The sequence below is a fragment of the Nannospalax galili genome, unplaced genomic scaffold, assembly GCF_000622305.1.
Source record: "Nannospalax galili isolate Female #2095 unplaced genomic scaffold, S.galili_v1.0 scaffold511, whole genome shotgun sequence".
In the NCBI taxonomy this organism is placed as follows: domain Eukaryota; kingdom Metazoa; phylum Chordata; class Mammalia; order Rodentia; family Spalacidae; genus Nannospalax; species Nannospalax galili.
The window spans coordinates 2,546,557-2,560,933 of NW_008331831.1; the positions used below are offsets into that span (position 1 = coordinate 2,546,557).

At 38.0% G+C, this 14,377-nt stretch overlaps 1 protein-coding gene across 8 annotated transcripts in view; it reads right to left on the reverse strand.

Moving 5' to 3' along the window:
• The window catches only part of Esco1 (establishment of sister chromatid cohesion N-acetyltransferase 1), a 63,144-nt gene that overhangs the window by 29,362 nt on the left and 19,405 nt on the right, over window positions 1-14,377 (reverse strand). For 4 of the 8 annotated variants that reach the window (XR_003848516.1, XR_003848515.1, XM_029560560.1 and 1 more), the window contains exons 2-5: window positions 12,411-12,511; window positions 9,736-11,873; window positions 3,288-3,402; window positions 1,054-1,114 (exon numbers count right to left, since the gene is read on the reverse strand). Coding sequence is in view for 5 of the 8 variants with exons in the window: in XM_029560560.1 (XP_029416420.1) it covers window positions 1,054-1,114; window positions 3,288-3,402; window positions 9,736-11,265 (1,706 nt within the window). In the remaining 3 variants the exon portion in view is untranslated. The remainder of the gene's footprint in view (window positions 1-1,053; window positions 1,115-3,287; window positions 3,403-9,735; window positions 11,874-12,410; window positions 12,512-14,377) is intronic. The other 4 variants (XM_029560562.1, XM_029560561.1, XM_029560563.1 and 1 more) reach the window with 2 other exon arrangements.

The following is a 14,377-nucleotide window of genomic DNA, read 5'->3' on the forward strand; positions in this document are numbered from 1 at the left end:
CTGCAGGCATTGCACAACATGGGTGCACTTACTTACATGCAGGCAATACACACATACACATAAAATAATAATTTTTTTTATCTTTTTTTTTTGAGACAGAAAAAAACATGTATTTTATGGTCTCACTTATATATGGAAGCTAAAAAGTTGTAGAAAGACTAGCAGTTACCAAAAGCTAGGAAGGGAAAAGGGAACGCTGAAAGATGGAAACAGAATGATAATCAGGTAGAGGGGATTCCATTGAAAAGGAGAAACAACTTCCAATATTTTATAGCATATAGGGCAACTATGATTGACAACTATATATTTCAGAAGAACTAGCAGAGAATTCTCAGTGTTTCCTACAAAAAGAAATGGTATGTGTTTAAGGTGATGACCCTTTTTTAATGACACAGAAATACATATATTGAAAGATCACAATGCATCCCATAAATAAGTATTATTGCATCAATTAAATATTTTAGTCAAGAGGAAAAGAAAACAATTTTCAATAAATAAAACTCCATGATCTACTGTATTCTGAATGTCCTATAGTTTTAGCTACCTAAGTCGCTTTAGTTTATCCTAACGACTATGGTCAGGAAAATAAGATTTACTTAACTCTGGTATTAAAGAGAGAACAAAACACCTTTCCATTTACTTAAAGGTTAAGGACAGTTGATAGCCACCATGCAGGTGCTGGGAGCCAAACTCCTGTCCTCTCCAAGAATAGTCAGTACTCTTAGTTAACTCTCCAGTCCCAGAACATGCACCTTTACGGTATGATGTTACTAAAATGTACTTGTACCCCAGACTTGCAAGATGGCCACACCTTAAATCCCAGCACTAAGGAGGCAGGCTTAAGCAGATCCCTGTGCGTTCAAGGCCAGCCTGGTCAACATAGTGCGTTCTAAGCCAGCTGGGTATACAGGGAAACCCTATCTCCAAAGATAATAAAATGTACTTCCAAGTTAAAAAATTCGAGAGTCAACAATAATCACTGGCATTAACTCAAAACAGTCAAGTATAATGTCCTTAAGCTCTCAAATTTACAACTAAATGAAAATATCTTACCTGTTTTCACTGTTCTTAAATGTTTCATTATTGACGATACTGTGCTGTTTGGGAGCTGAACCTGTAATTTAATAAAGAAGATGGATTGTATATTAAGCAACTTAATAGTACTTCATCTACTGGCAGAAATCATTATTCGTAAAGCACTTAGCACACTGAAGTTTTTTGGGTTTTTTTTTTTTTTTGGTGCTTTTGAGATATGGTCTCCCTGTAGTCCCAGCTGTCCTGGAACTCACTATGTAAACCAGGCTGGCCTTGAACTCACAGAGATCCGCCTGCCTCTGCCTCCCAAGTGCTGGGATTAAAGGCGTGCACGACCATGTCCGGCTCTGGTTATTTTTAATTAAAAAAAAAAAAAATCTAATAAAATCAGAACCTCCTTCTTGGAAATTACTTTTCAAGAAAAGGAAGAAAACTCATATTCTTACTAAGAAGCAGCAAAGAAATCTAGTAGAAATTAAATAAGAACATTTTGTTTAAAAAAATTATGGTTAGCCAGGCGAGGCGGCCCATGCCTGTAAGTCCCAGCACTTGGGAGGCAGAGACAGGTGGATTTCTGTGAGTTCAAGGCCTCCTTGGTCTACATAGTGAGTTCCAGGACAGCTGGGGCTACAGGGAGACCCTGTCTCAAAAAGACCAAAAAAAATTATGGTCTTTAGAATCTTGCCCATATAAATAAATTCAATAAATGCACTTTACTACCCCATGAAAGCATTTCTCCTATTTACAATATACTTACTCTTCGCCCACTATAAGAAAAAGTTAGGTGATAAGTAATGGCCTTTTTATCTCACCTTAATATTTTGTTCCAAATATACCTTTTCCTTTAGCAAAAATAATAGAATTAGAGATTTCTATATCCTCTGGTGCTTCATCTGACATAGATGAGCAAATATCCATCCAACAACAGTTCAACTAATATTAAAAATACTAAAGTTATAAAAATAACGTTTTTATACAGTATAAGAGGAAATTCTGCAGCACAGTCAAACCTTTAACAGACAAAGGCTAAATGAGATAGGAAACTGAGTACTGAGGGTTAAAAAGAAAAACCCACAATGGTAAAGCACAAGTAGTAAGTACATGGAGTCTGAGTAATAAGCTGCTACTCCCAACTTAGGCAGTTTGTTAAGGAGCACTTCTCTAGAGAGTATGTATCAAAATAGGAGATACAGGACTGAAGAAATGACTCAGTGTTAAGAGCATTGGCTGCTCTTACAGAGGTCCTGGGTTCAATTCCCACCACCCACATGGCAACTCACAACTGTCTAATGCCAGTTTCAAGGAATCTGATGCATTCTTCTGGCCTCCACAGGCATAGTATGCCTGGGCACACTTAAAATACATACAGACAAAACAGTCATATATATAAATTTCTTTTTTTTTTTTGGTCTTTTTGAGACAGGGTCTCCCTGTAGCCCTAGTGAACTCATTTTGTAGACCAGGATGACCTAGAACTCACAGAGCTCCTTCTGCCTCTGCCTCCTGAGTACTGGAATCAAAGGTGTGTGCCACCAAGCCCAGCTCATATAAATTTTTTTAAAAAATATTTTAAGTAGGAGACAAGAGGCTGGAGAGATGGCTCGCAGTTAAGAGCACTGGCTGCTCTTGGAGAGGACAGGGTTCAAATCCCAGCACCCACATTACAGCTAACAACTACACAATTCCAGTTCTAGGGGATCTGACGCTGTTTTCTGATCTCTGCAAGCATTTCATGATACAGGTTCACTTACATACATGCAGGCAATACACTCATACACATAAAATTAAAACAGTAAATCAAATATTTAAAAATAGATTTCCCGGGCATGTTAGCACATGCCTTTAATCCCAGCACTTGGGAGGCAGAGGCAGGCAGATCTCTGTGAGTTCAAGGCCAGCCTGGTCTACATAGTGAGTTCCAGGACAGCTGGGGCTATAGGGAGACCCTGTCTCGAAAAAAAAAAAGAAGGACAAAAAATAAACAAACAAATAAATTAAATAAAAATAGGAGATTTAAAAAAAAAAAACAACCAAAAACTTTGATAGGAGGGCAAAAGATAGTATTTAGAAACTGGAACAAACTAGTAAATACAAGCAATTCTCCTGAAAGAACCAGTGATAGCCATAACTCCAAGTTTATAAACCATAGCAGCAGTTAACAGGCCTAATTTACATAAAAGTTTTCTCTAACAGTAAGTAACAAATATGGCACTGAAGACTGTGAAATCCAAATAAAATTTTCCAAGTATTACCTGGAAATGTTCTCTCTCTTCCATCTATTTTTGTTTGACTGAGAAGAGTTGAAACAGCTGCAGTATTTTCTAATGGACTGTTTTCCACCTTGGATGCCAAACATAAGCTGAAATTCTGAACACATATAAATCAAGATTTTTATATTGACCTCTGGAACCTATCCTAATAAATTCAGTAAATTCTGCCTATTAAAAAAGATTTAGCGGGGCATGGTGGCACACGCCTGTAATCCCAGCACTTGGGAGGCAGAGGCAGACGAATCTTTGTGAGTTCGAGGCCAGCCTGGTCTACATAGTGAGTTCCAGGACAGCTGGGGCTACAGGAAGACCATCTCAAAAAAACTAAAAAAAAAAGTCTTTAGATAACGCTTTCTAATTGGAATAATTCTCACAGATGCCTTAAGTCTGCTCACGTCTTGCCATAACTCATTCTCTTAACACCAGTAATTATCAATTCCATGATAAATTTAAAACTTACAGCTGTCACAGTATCTTTCACGGTTGCCTGACTCTATGCCTTTTCTCAAAGTTTCAGGTCTTTTTTCAAAGCTACGTTGTTCAATATAGTAGTCACTACTACACTGATTATTGGGTACTTTGGGTACTTAAAATATAATTAGTATAATCTGAGATGTGTGGTAAGTATATATTTCAAGTCAGATTTAAAACTTTAGCACACACGCAAATACAGTGTGCTGAAATGACAGTATTTTCATATGACAGGCAAAGTAAAATACATTGAAATTAATTTTCCTTGTTACTGTCCATTAATATAACTAGATAATTTAAAATTATCTACGCGGTTCACATTAAATTTCTACAGACAGTCCTGAATAGATTATCTAGAATATCTTTTCCCCTATAAAACTTATCACTTAAAAACCAACATCTTTCATGAGAACTTCCCCAATTTTCCCCAATTACCCCCTCTACTTTGTCTCTCATGCCCTTCTCACTTCCAATTGTTTAACATCAGTAATGGTTTTTTTTTTTTTTTTTTTAATTGGTCTTTTTAAAACAGGGTCTTCCTGTAGCCCCAGCTGACCTGGAACTCACTATGTAGACCAGGCTGGCCTTGAACCCACAGAGATCTGCCTGCCTCTGCCCCACAAGTGCTGGAACTACAGGCGTGCACCACCACACCCAGCTCATTAACTTTTTAAAAAAGATTATACTGTCATTATTTTTTATTACCAACAACCTCTAATTCAGAACTTTATGAAAATAGACATTCCATTAGTAACAAGTATACTCCAGGGGCTGGAGAGATGGCTCAGGTTAAGAACACTGGCTGTTCTCAGAGCCGGGTATGGTGGTACACACCTTTAATCCCAGCACTCAGAAAGCAGAGGTAGGTAGACCTTGGTGAGTTCCAGGCCAGCCTGGTCTACATAGTGAGTTCCAGGCCAGCTGGGGCTACAGGGAGACCCTGTCTCAAAAAACCACCCCCCAACAACAACAAAAAACCTTTCTCAGATTAAGTTACTTAAATATTTAAACCTCACTTTTCTGACTTAATATATATGTAACAGAATTTACAGTGCAGATTATGATTGAAATCTATGAAAATTTTCTTTACCTACAACAGAGGCAAATCATTATTAAACAAAAACTATTATGAAGTTAAATTAAACCATGCTACCACATTCAGTGTTCAGGGAAGAATCTCTAAGTGACACTGTAACACACATTCTCTAAAGCAGAAAATATATCCTCTTCTAGAACAGTGCCTTGCATAACAGGCATTTGAGGCATGTTTTTTAAATTTTTTAAATGTTTTATGTGTATGAGTGTTTTGTTTGCATATATGTAAAGTGCACCCATGTCACACAATGCCTGTCAAGGCCAGAAGAGGGTGTCCAACTGGAACTGGAGTTACAAACAGTTGGCAGCCACCAAGAGGATGCAGGGAACCGAACCTAGGTCTTCTGCAAGAGCAGAAGTGCTCTTGACCACTGAGCCATCTCTCCAGCTCTGAAGCATGTTTTGAAATGATATGTCACTACATTTTCTAATCATTTTATGATAGTGAGCGCCCTGCTGGTATTCATGAAAAGTTACAATCTCTAAGTCCTTTATTAAAGAAACAAATTGTGATACATTCCTTTGCAATTATTAAAATACTCATGTATTGCCAGGTGTGGTGGCGCACACCTTTAATCCCAGCACTTGGGAGGCAGAGGCAGGCAGATCTGAGTTCAGGTGTACTGGGACTACAGGGAAACCCTGTCTCAAAAAGAACAAAAAATAAATAAATAAATAAATAAATAAATAACTCATGTATCAAATGTTGACTACACAGGCATAGCGTAAAATTTTACTTATAAGCCGGTTGTGGTGGCGAACGCTTTTAATCTCAGCACTCGGGAGGCAGAGGTAGGCGGATCTCTGTGAGTTCGAGGCCAACCTGGTCTACATAGTGAGTTCCAGAGCAGCTGGGGCTACAGGAAAACACTGTCTCAAAAAAAAAAAAGTTTTACATATAAAAGTTTTACATTTAAAATACTGCCATTTATATAAAAATTTAAAATACACGGCTGGAGAGATGGCTCAGTGGTTAGAGCACTGCCTGCTCTTGCAGAGAACCTGAATTCAGTTCCCAGTAGCCACATGGTGGCCAACAACCTTCTGTAACTCCAGTTCCAGGGGATCCAGTGCATTTTTCTGACCTACTTGGGCATTGTACAACATAGGTACACTTACACATATGCAGGCAATACACTCATACACATAAAACAAAAAATGAATAAAATTTTAATAAAAATAAAAATTTGAAATACAAAGCTAAGAATTCTTTCTATATATAACAGAGTTGTAAAAATAAAAACAAAAGGGATGCATCAACTTCAGAAACACGTCTAACAGAAAAGAGAAAGGCATAAAACAGAGATACTGGAAAAAACTAATACACTTTTCATACTTTAATTTTTATTTTTTTGCAGTGCTAAGGGATCAAACCCAAGACTTCACACATCCTAGGAAAATGTTCCAACACTGAGCTACATTCCCAGTCCTTTATTTTTATTTTGTGTGTTTGAGTGTTTTGCCTGCATATATGTAAGTACACCTGTGCCTACAATGTGGCAGAGGACAGAAGAGAGTGTTGGATCCCCTGGAAATGAAGTTATAGAGGGTTGTTAGCCACCATGTGGGTGCTGGGAATCGAACCCAGGTCCTCTCTGCAAGAACAGCCAGTCCTCTTAACCACTGAGTCACCTCTCCAGTCCTTGTACTCCCCTTTAAATTTTTTTTCACATACAGATAAGGTCTTGATAAATTACCCAGGTTATCCTTGAAACTATACTACTTCAAGCAGGTCTTGAACTTTCCATTCCTCATGCCTCAGCTCCCCAAAGAACTGGAATTACAAAGCTCTTATCCTAGGCCCAGTTTATTTCCTATACTTTAAATTATCTAAAATAATTCAACAAAATATTCATTTCTGTCAAATATGAGTAGTAGATATATGAAGAAAGCAATGCTCACTGCTCTAAAATATGAATGAATGTTCAAGAATTTCAAAACATACAAATTTTGGGTCCGGCTATATGGCTACATGGTAAAGGCACCTGCTGCCATCCCTGATTACCTGTTTTTGATTCCCAGGACCCACATGATAGAGGGAGAGACTCAGCTCCCATTAGTTATTTTCTTACCTCGATATATGTTACGTACATGCGCACACATAAATGCATGCACATGCAATAATTTAAAATATATATATGTAGGGCTGGAGAGATGGCTCAGGAGTTAAGAACACTGACTGTTCTTGCAGAAGACCCAGGTTCAAATCCCAGCACCCACATGGCAGCTAACAACTGTCTGTAGCTCCAGTTCCAGGGGATCCAACAGTCTCTTCTGTCCTCCGCGGGCATTGCACGACACAGGTGCACTTACCTACATGCAGGCAATACACACATACAAATATAATAAAAAATATTTTAAATATATATATATATATATGGGGGGGCGGTGCTGGGCATGGTGGTACACATCTTTAATACCAGCACTTGAGAGGCTAAGCCAGTCTGATCTACATAGCAAGTTTCAGGCCACCTAAGGCTACATACCCATAAGTTTTGACACAGCAATAAATTTTTAGGGCTGTTTCTTACAAATAAAAGAACTGTGGCCGGGCATGGTGGCAGACGCCTTTAATCCTAGCACTCGGGAGGCGGAGGCAGGCAAATCTCTGTGAGTTCAAGGCCAGCCTGGTCTCCGTAGCAAATCCAGGCCAACTGTGGCTACAGGGAGGCCCTGTCTCAAAAAGATCTGCCCCCCCTCCAAAAAAAACTACATAAACCCAAGCACTTTTCACTAAAAGCGGTGATAGAAACATTTCTGTTCTACTGCAATTTAGCCCAAAGGAATGGATTTCTTACCTTTCTCATTATTTGCCTGCCTTTTGAGTTTTGAAGAGCATCTATGTAGTAAAGGACACACTCAATGGTTACACCTAGAGACATAATCCTAACTAAAAAGCCATACTTTCTCTCCAAAAGCCACAAATTTTCCCTTTGGTTCTTCAATATGCCCAACACAGTGTACAAGCTAGGCAAGCACTCTACCACTGAGCTACAATCACAGCCCCACAATTCATTCATAGTACTATTGACTACTTATTTCTAATGACTACAATTACTATTTGGTAAAATACTTTGAATAAGCATCTTTTATTGATGCTTTCACTTCTATTCACACAGAAAATTCAATCTAAGACATCACCAACTGGTGGTCTGTTCTCTTTAGATTCACTTTCATTTCCAACCCAGAAGCCTGACTCAACTCGGGACAGCTTCTTGCACAAATCCATCTCAAATCTGCTCCAAGACCAAATGACTTTAAAAAAAATTTTAGACATTCTGAAAATTTTAGAGTGACTTGACTTTGTTAACAATGACCTTTTTGTGCAAATTATTAATGTTAAGGGTACGTTGTACAGAGAATTCTGTGCTGAGAATTAGAATACTTGAATTCTATCTGGTCCTAAATGCTACCACATGTAACTTACACTCTGCTCTCAGTTGTCTCATAAAATTAAATAATTAATATAAATTCATTATTTTTTCCACTTTTCCAGAGTCCTATATATACAAGGTCTGTTCACTGGGACTCCACATATGATTCACTTTAGAAAGAAAATGTCTCAGCCAGCCACTTTTTACAAAGTTTAAAAGTACTTTCCTGCCTTTAGTCCCAGCACTCGGGAGGCAGAGGCAGGCGGATCTCTGTGAGTTCAAGGCCACCCTGGTCTACATAGTGAATTCCAGAACAGCTGGGGCTACAGGGAGACCCTGTGTCAAAAAAACCAAAAAAAAAAAAAAAAAAGTACTTTCCCAAGGCAATCATTAGTATCTTCCAGATATAAAGCTCTGGTTTTCAATAATTCTTGAGTCGGGGGATGTGGCTTAGTGGAGTGAGGACTGCCACACCTACAACAGACTCCCTCAGTTTAATCCCCAGTACCACTAAAAATAAAAAATTCTTAGACTGATTTATACTCTGATATTTCATTTGACAACTGTTCAAAATGGCCAAAGCTACTGTTTATAAGTATTTAACTTATAAATTTCTTCAGATAATAAAGAAGTTGGGTTTTTTGTGGGGGAGGAGGGTGCCACATGCTAGGTAAGCCCTCTACCAGTGAGTTATATCCCCAGTCCATAATTTTTTTTAAATATTATTTTTATTTTATATTATGTGTATGAGTGTTATGCCTGCTTGTAGGTAAGTGCACCCGTGTCGTGCAAAGCCCGCGGAGGACAGAGAGGCTGTCAGATCCCCTGGAACTGGAGTTATGGACAGTTGTCAGCTGCCATGTGGGTGCTGGGATTTGAACCCGGGTCTTCTGCAAGAGCAGTCAGTGTTCTTAACCGCTGAGCCATCTCTCCAGCCCCTACCCCAGTCCAAAATCTTCTTCTTTTTTTTAATTATTTTTATTTTATGTGTGTGTGTATTGCCTGGATGTAGGTAAGTGCACTCGTGTCATGCAATGCCCGCGGAGGTCAGAAGAGGCTGTTGGATCCCCTGGGACTGGAGTTACAGACAGTTGTTAGCTGCCATGTGGGTGCTGGGATTCAAACCCGGATCTTCTGCAAGAACAACCAGTGTTCTTAACTGCTGAGCCATCTCTCCAGCCCCCCAGTCCATAATTTTAACAATCAGAATTAGGCACAAGTTTTAAGCTCTAGACTTTAATCACTAAGGAATGTGTTTTCTGTTGCTACAACTAGTAGAAATTTAAGAGCTACAATTTCACTAGGTTATGCTTTCCATAAAATAAAAATGGAGGAAGAAAAACAGGAAACGTGAGAAGCACGCATAAAGGTAAAATATCTAAAGGAGACACTCCAAGACTGGATTATGAATTCTTGAAATATGTTGCAAACCCTTATTATTTAGTATAACGTACTCAGGCACCTCTACTGCACATAATAAAAATGATTACCTTATCTGGTGCTGATTCAAAAGAATGTTTCATCTGATTATCCACTGGTGGGTCAGGAGAGGGTTTTATGTGATTATCCAAATGACAATTTTCAGGAGCCCTTTTTGTGGTTTTATTAATTTCAACTGCAATATCATTAATTTTAACTTCTTCAGATTTAATTCCTTTCATTTTATCCTGTTGGCAAGTTATACTATCCTGTGGTTTTGTCTCTAAAACCATACTTTGAGACACTGGATGAGGCATTTCTAAAACTGGTGGTGAAAAACCAGTTCGTACTGAGCCCAATTTAGGAGAAACTTGAGAGTCCGATTTATTTTGCTGCACAGAGTTAAATTTTGAGAGTTTAATTTTAGTCCAGTTGGAGTTCTTCTTGGCTGAGCTATTTATTCCATTTAGTATACATTTCACAGGCTTTGTTTTTCTACTGGGAAAGAAACGATTACACCGTACATCCTGATTGGTTTCCTTCTGATGAAGTATTTGTCTTTCAACATCAGTCTCTTCCAATTTTATTTCTGTAGGCTTCTCTTTCACACTTTCCATTTGTGAGGATTCCTTTTTTACCTCTACAGTATCTGACTCAATTTCACCAGCAATTTCTTCGCAAAGCTGGAGAATGCTACCTCGTTTGCTCTTTCCTGCTTGCTCCAATTCATTATCTACATTTTGTTCAGGCACTGATGGCTGTGGAATTTTTTGGAATTTTGTGCTAGTATTCACTTGTGTATGAACTGACTTCTTCAGTTCACTCTTTTTAGAGACCACTGAAGTAGCCACTTTTGATCTTTTAATCTCAGAAGTTTCAGGCACATGTTTTGTTTCTTCTTTTTTAATAGTCTTCTGAAGACACTTTTCAGATCCTTGAATGCAATGAGGACTCCAAGTACAAGCTGTCTGGTGCTCTACTTTCCGTTTCTTTCCTTTAGGAGAACTTGCTACTTCATTAGTTACTGAGTTTCTATCTTCCTTATAATCAGACTTTATTTCCAGTACTTTCCTTTTCACATGTTTTTGATTTACTTTAACTTTATTGGATTTACTTTGAGTACTGTTATAGTGTTCTCTTCTTGTTGGCTGCAAATTCTGTTTAATTGCTTGAACTTGACCCTGAATCTCTCTACTTCGCAAAGATCTTGTTGAACACTCTGTTAACTGTTGTAGCCTTTGTGATCTCCGATTAACCTGCTCATTTCTTTTAGGGGTTTCATGTGCTAATTTTTTCTGACATAATTTCTTTTTTGCAGACTCTTGTGAATGTCCCTTCACAGTTACCACATTTTTACTAATGTTTTCGGTAGCTTTTTTATCAGCTGCCTTTGCTGACCTAGTGCTCATTCGTGTTTCCAATTCAGGCTGATTTACTTTACTTTTGCTGGAAGATTTAAGCAGTGACTTTATAGCTTCTTTGGAACCTGATTTTTTCACTAGACTGTTTTGGGAACCTTGAATTTCTCTTTCTAAATTCTTATCGTCACTTTCTTTAGTAATTTTGGAGGAGTTTTCTTTTGATTTCTCCTGAATGGACATTATTCCTGAGTAATGTCTGTCTTCCTTTTCTGAGTTTTTGAGGACTGTGTCCAGGTAGGTGCAAGTGCTAAATTATCTAGTATTACTAAGGAGCAGATCTTAAAACTCAACTTTAACTTATGTTGATAAACATTTTCAACAAAAATACCAGGCTGCTTCAAGTAAGGTTGCACTCTGCAATTCCTAAGACATAAGAAAAACTGGCATGAATGCTGAAAGATGTTTGCCTTACACTGGACAGGGGACTAGAAAGCTGAAGAAAATTTAATTCTAATTTGATATTTTTTAGAAGTTTTTATTTTTTTAATGAAAATAAACTTCATTCACATTCACTCTGTTTTGTTAATTTTTTAATTACTTTTAGTTTCAGGCCTAGCCCTATTACTGGAGGAGTTATTTATCACTGACCTGTCTGTTTTGACAAAATTTCTGAAAATGTTTTTCTTCTCAAGTCTACCGTTACTGGACTGTGATGCATCTGAAACATGTCTTATGGCTACCAGGTTTCTTTGCTTCTTTGCTGAGCTTGTTGGTTTGTGGTTTTTATTTAATCTCCTTCGTTTAATAAAGTACTCTATTAATATAGATTTCCTTTTGTGCTGCTGTTTCTGAAAAGTCAAAAAAAAATTACATTTTGTACAATCCATGAAATACATCAACACTAATACTATGCAGAAAAATACCTCAACTTAAATAAAATTAGCTCCTCTTTTTAGACTATACACTTAACACAATGAAGATTTTTTATTTACTTATTTTATGTGTATGAGTGTTTTGCCTGCCTGTATGTAAGTGCACCCATATTGTGCAACACCCTTGGAGGTCAGAAGGCAATAGATCCCCTAACCATATGTGGGTGTTGGGCACAAAGCTTCAGTTCTCTTCAAGAGCAGCAAGTACTCTTAACTGGGCCATCTCTCCAGCCCCCCAAATACATTCTTAAATATCAACATGTCTTATAAAAACAGAGTAGTTAAAAATTAATTTATCTCCCCCCCAACTCTGAGTTCAGTGCCAGCCTGATCTACATAGTAAGTTCCAGGCCAGCTGGGGCTACAGGGAGACACTGTCTCAAAAAGACCAAAAAAAATTTTTTTTAATTATTAAATTTATTTAAATTAAATTATCCCTTGAGATTTACTTACAGTTCTCTTCCCCCAAGATAGAATTGATGTTTCAGCCACCATAACTCATGAAAATCTGGTAAAACCATTCCTTATAGGCTGTTCAACACATTACATAGCACCTAAACAAAAAAAATAGATTTAAATTCTTTAAAAAGAGAAAGATAATCATCCATTGACCTTTCATCAATCAAATATAATATTCTATAGTTCTACCCTGGTAAACTATTATTCTAATTTTTATCAGTGTCAGGCCACAAGCAGCTTGTAACTCCAGCACTGCACTAACATGCACAAACATACATACACAATTAAGAAACAAGAAAAATTTTAAGAAGAAAAAGGGGGGCTGGAGGGATGGCTCAGTGGTTCAAAGCACTGGCTGCTCTTGCGGAGGACCTGGGTTCAGTTCCTAGCACCCACATGGTAGCTAACAACCATCCCTAACTCGAGTTCCAAGAGATCCAATGCCCTCTTCTGAACTCTGTGAGCACTGCACAACATGGTGTACTTACATAAATGCAGGCAATACATTCATACACATAAAAATAAAATTTAAAAATTATAAAAAATAAAAATAATAAATTATAAAAATTAGAGGAATAAGTACTGAAAAAATCTCAGGAACTCAAGAAAATATCCTAAAACTGAACATGAGTTTTCAGAATAAAACAACCAAGAATATCCTTATGCATACCATTAAGAATATACAGACAACCCTCAAACTTCTAGGGGCAACTCCCCCAACACCACATGATTAAGAATTAAAATTACAGGCCAGCGTGGTGGCGCACACCTTTAATCCCAGCACTCGGGAGGCAGAGGTAGGCGGATCTCTGTGAGTTCAAGGCCAGCCTGGTCTACATAGCTAGTTCCAGGTCAGCTGGGGCTACAGGGAGACCCTGTCTCAAAAAGACCAAAAAAAAAAAATTAGAATTACAATAAATTTCTCATGCCAGGCATGGTGGCTCAGGTCTTCAATCCCAGCATTCAAGAGGCAGAGGCAGGCAGATCTCAGATCCAGGCCAGCCTGGTCTACACAGCAAGTTCCAGACCAGCTGGGGCTACAGTAAGACCCCCATCTCAAAACAAACATCCAAGTTCAGGTCACAGCACACAGATCAGGCAGCTAACAACCAACTGTAACTCCAGGAGGGATCTAACACCTATGGCCTCTGTAGGCACCTGTACTCCCCTGCATACATATATGCACACAAAAACACCTAAAAATAATAAATCCTTAAAAAGTGTGTACCCAGAGAGAGACCTGTTTCAAAGAACATGGAGAGCAATAGAGGATGCCTATCTCTAGTCTCTGCATAACCACATGTACACACACGCATATACACACAAACACAAACTGTACTTCCCACACATTTTTCTCCAAGAGCTACTATAGTGTTAAAAGAAATGATAATTGTGTTCAAAGAAATCAAAGTCTTTGAAGAAAAGTTAAATGAGAAAAACCATATACATCTTTACTGAAGCTCCTATGAATAAATCCTAATATGATTTAAAAGAGTCTACAAACCTCGATCAAGTACATTATCATGCTGTGTGGAATAGCATAGAGATTTTCAGCTCAACATGGTGATACACATCTATCATCTCAGGACTTGGGAAGTAGAGAAAAGAAGATTTTGAGTTTGAGGCCAGCACAGCAAGACCTGTCTCAAAATAAACTGAGGACTGGGGATGTAACTCAGAGACAGAGCAGTTATATGCACAAAACCCTGGTTTCCATTCCCAGCATGGGGTAGGGGACCTCAACTATACTGAAACATATGGAAATGAGCTGAAATGTAGAACTGAAAGTATACATATCACCACTTACACTAATATACCTGTACATAAGTATGCAAGTATGCATGCACACACAAATCAACTTTTTATTTTTATTTTTTTAATATTTATTATTTTTATTTTATGTGTATGAGTGCATTGCCTGCATGTATGTGAGTGCACCTGTGTTGTGCAATGCCATGAAG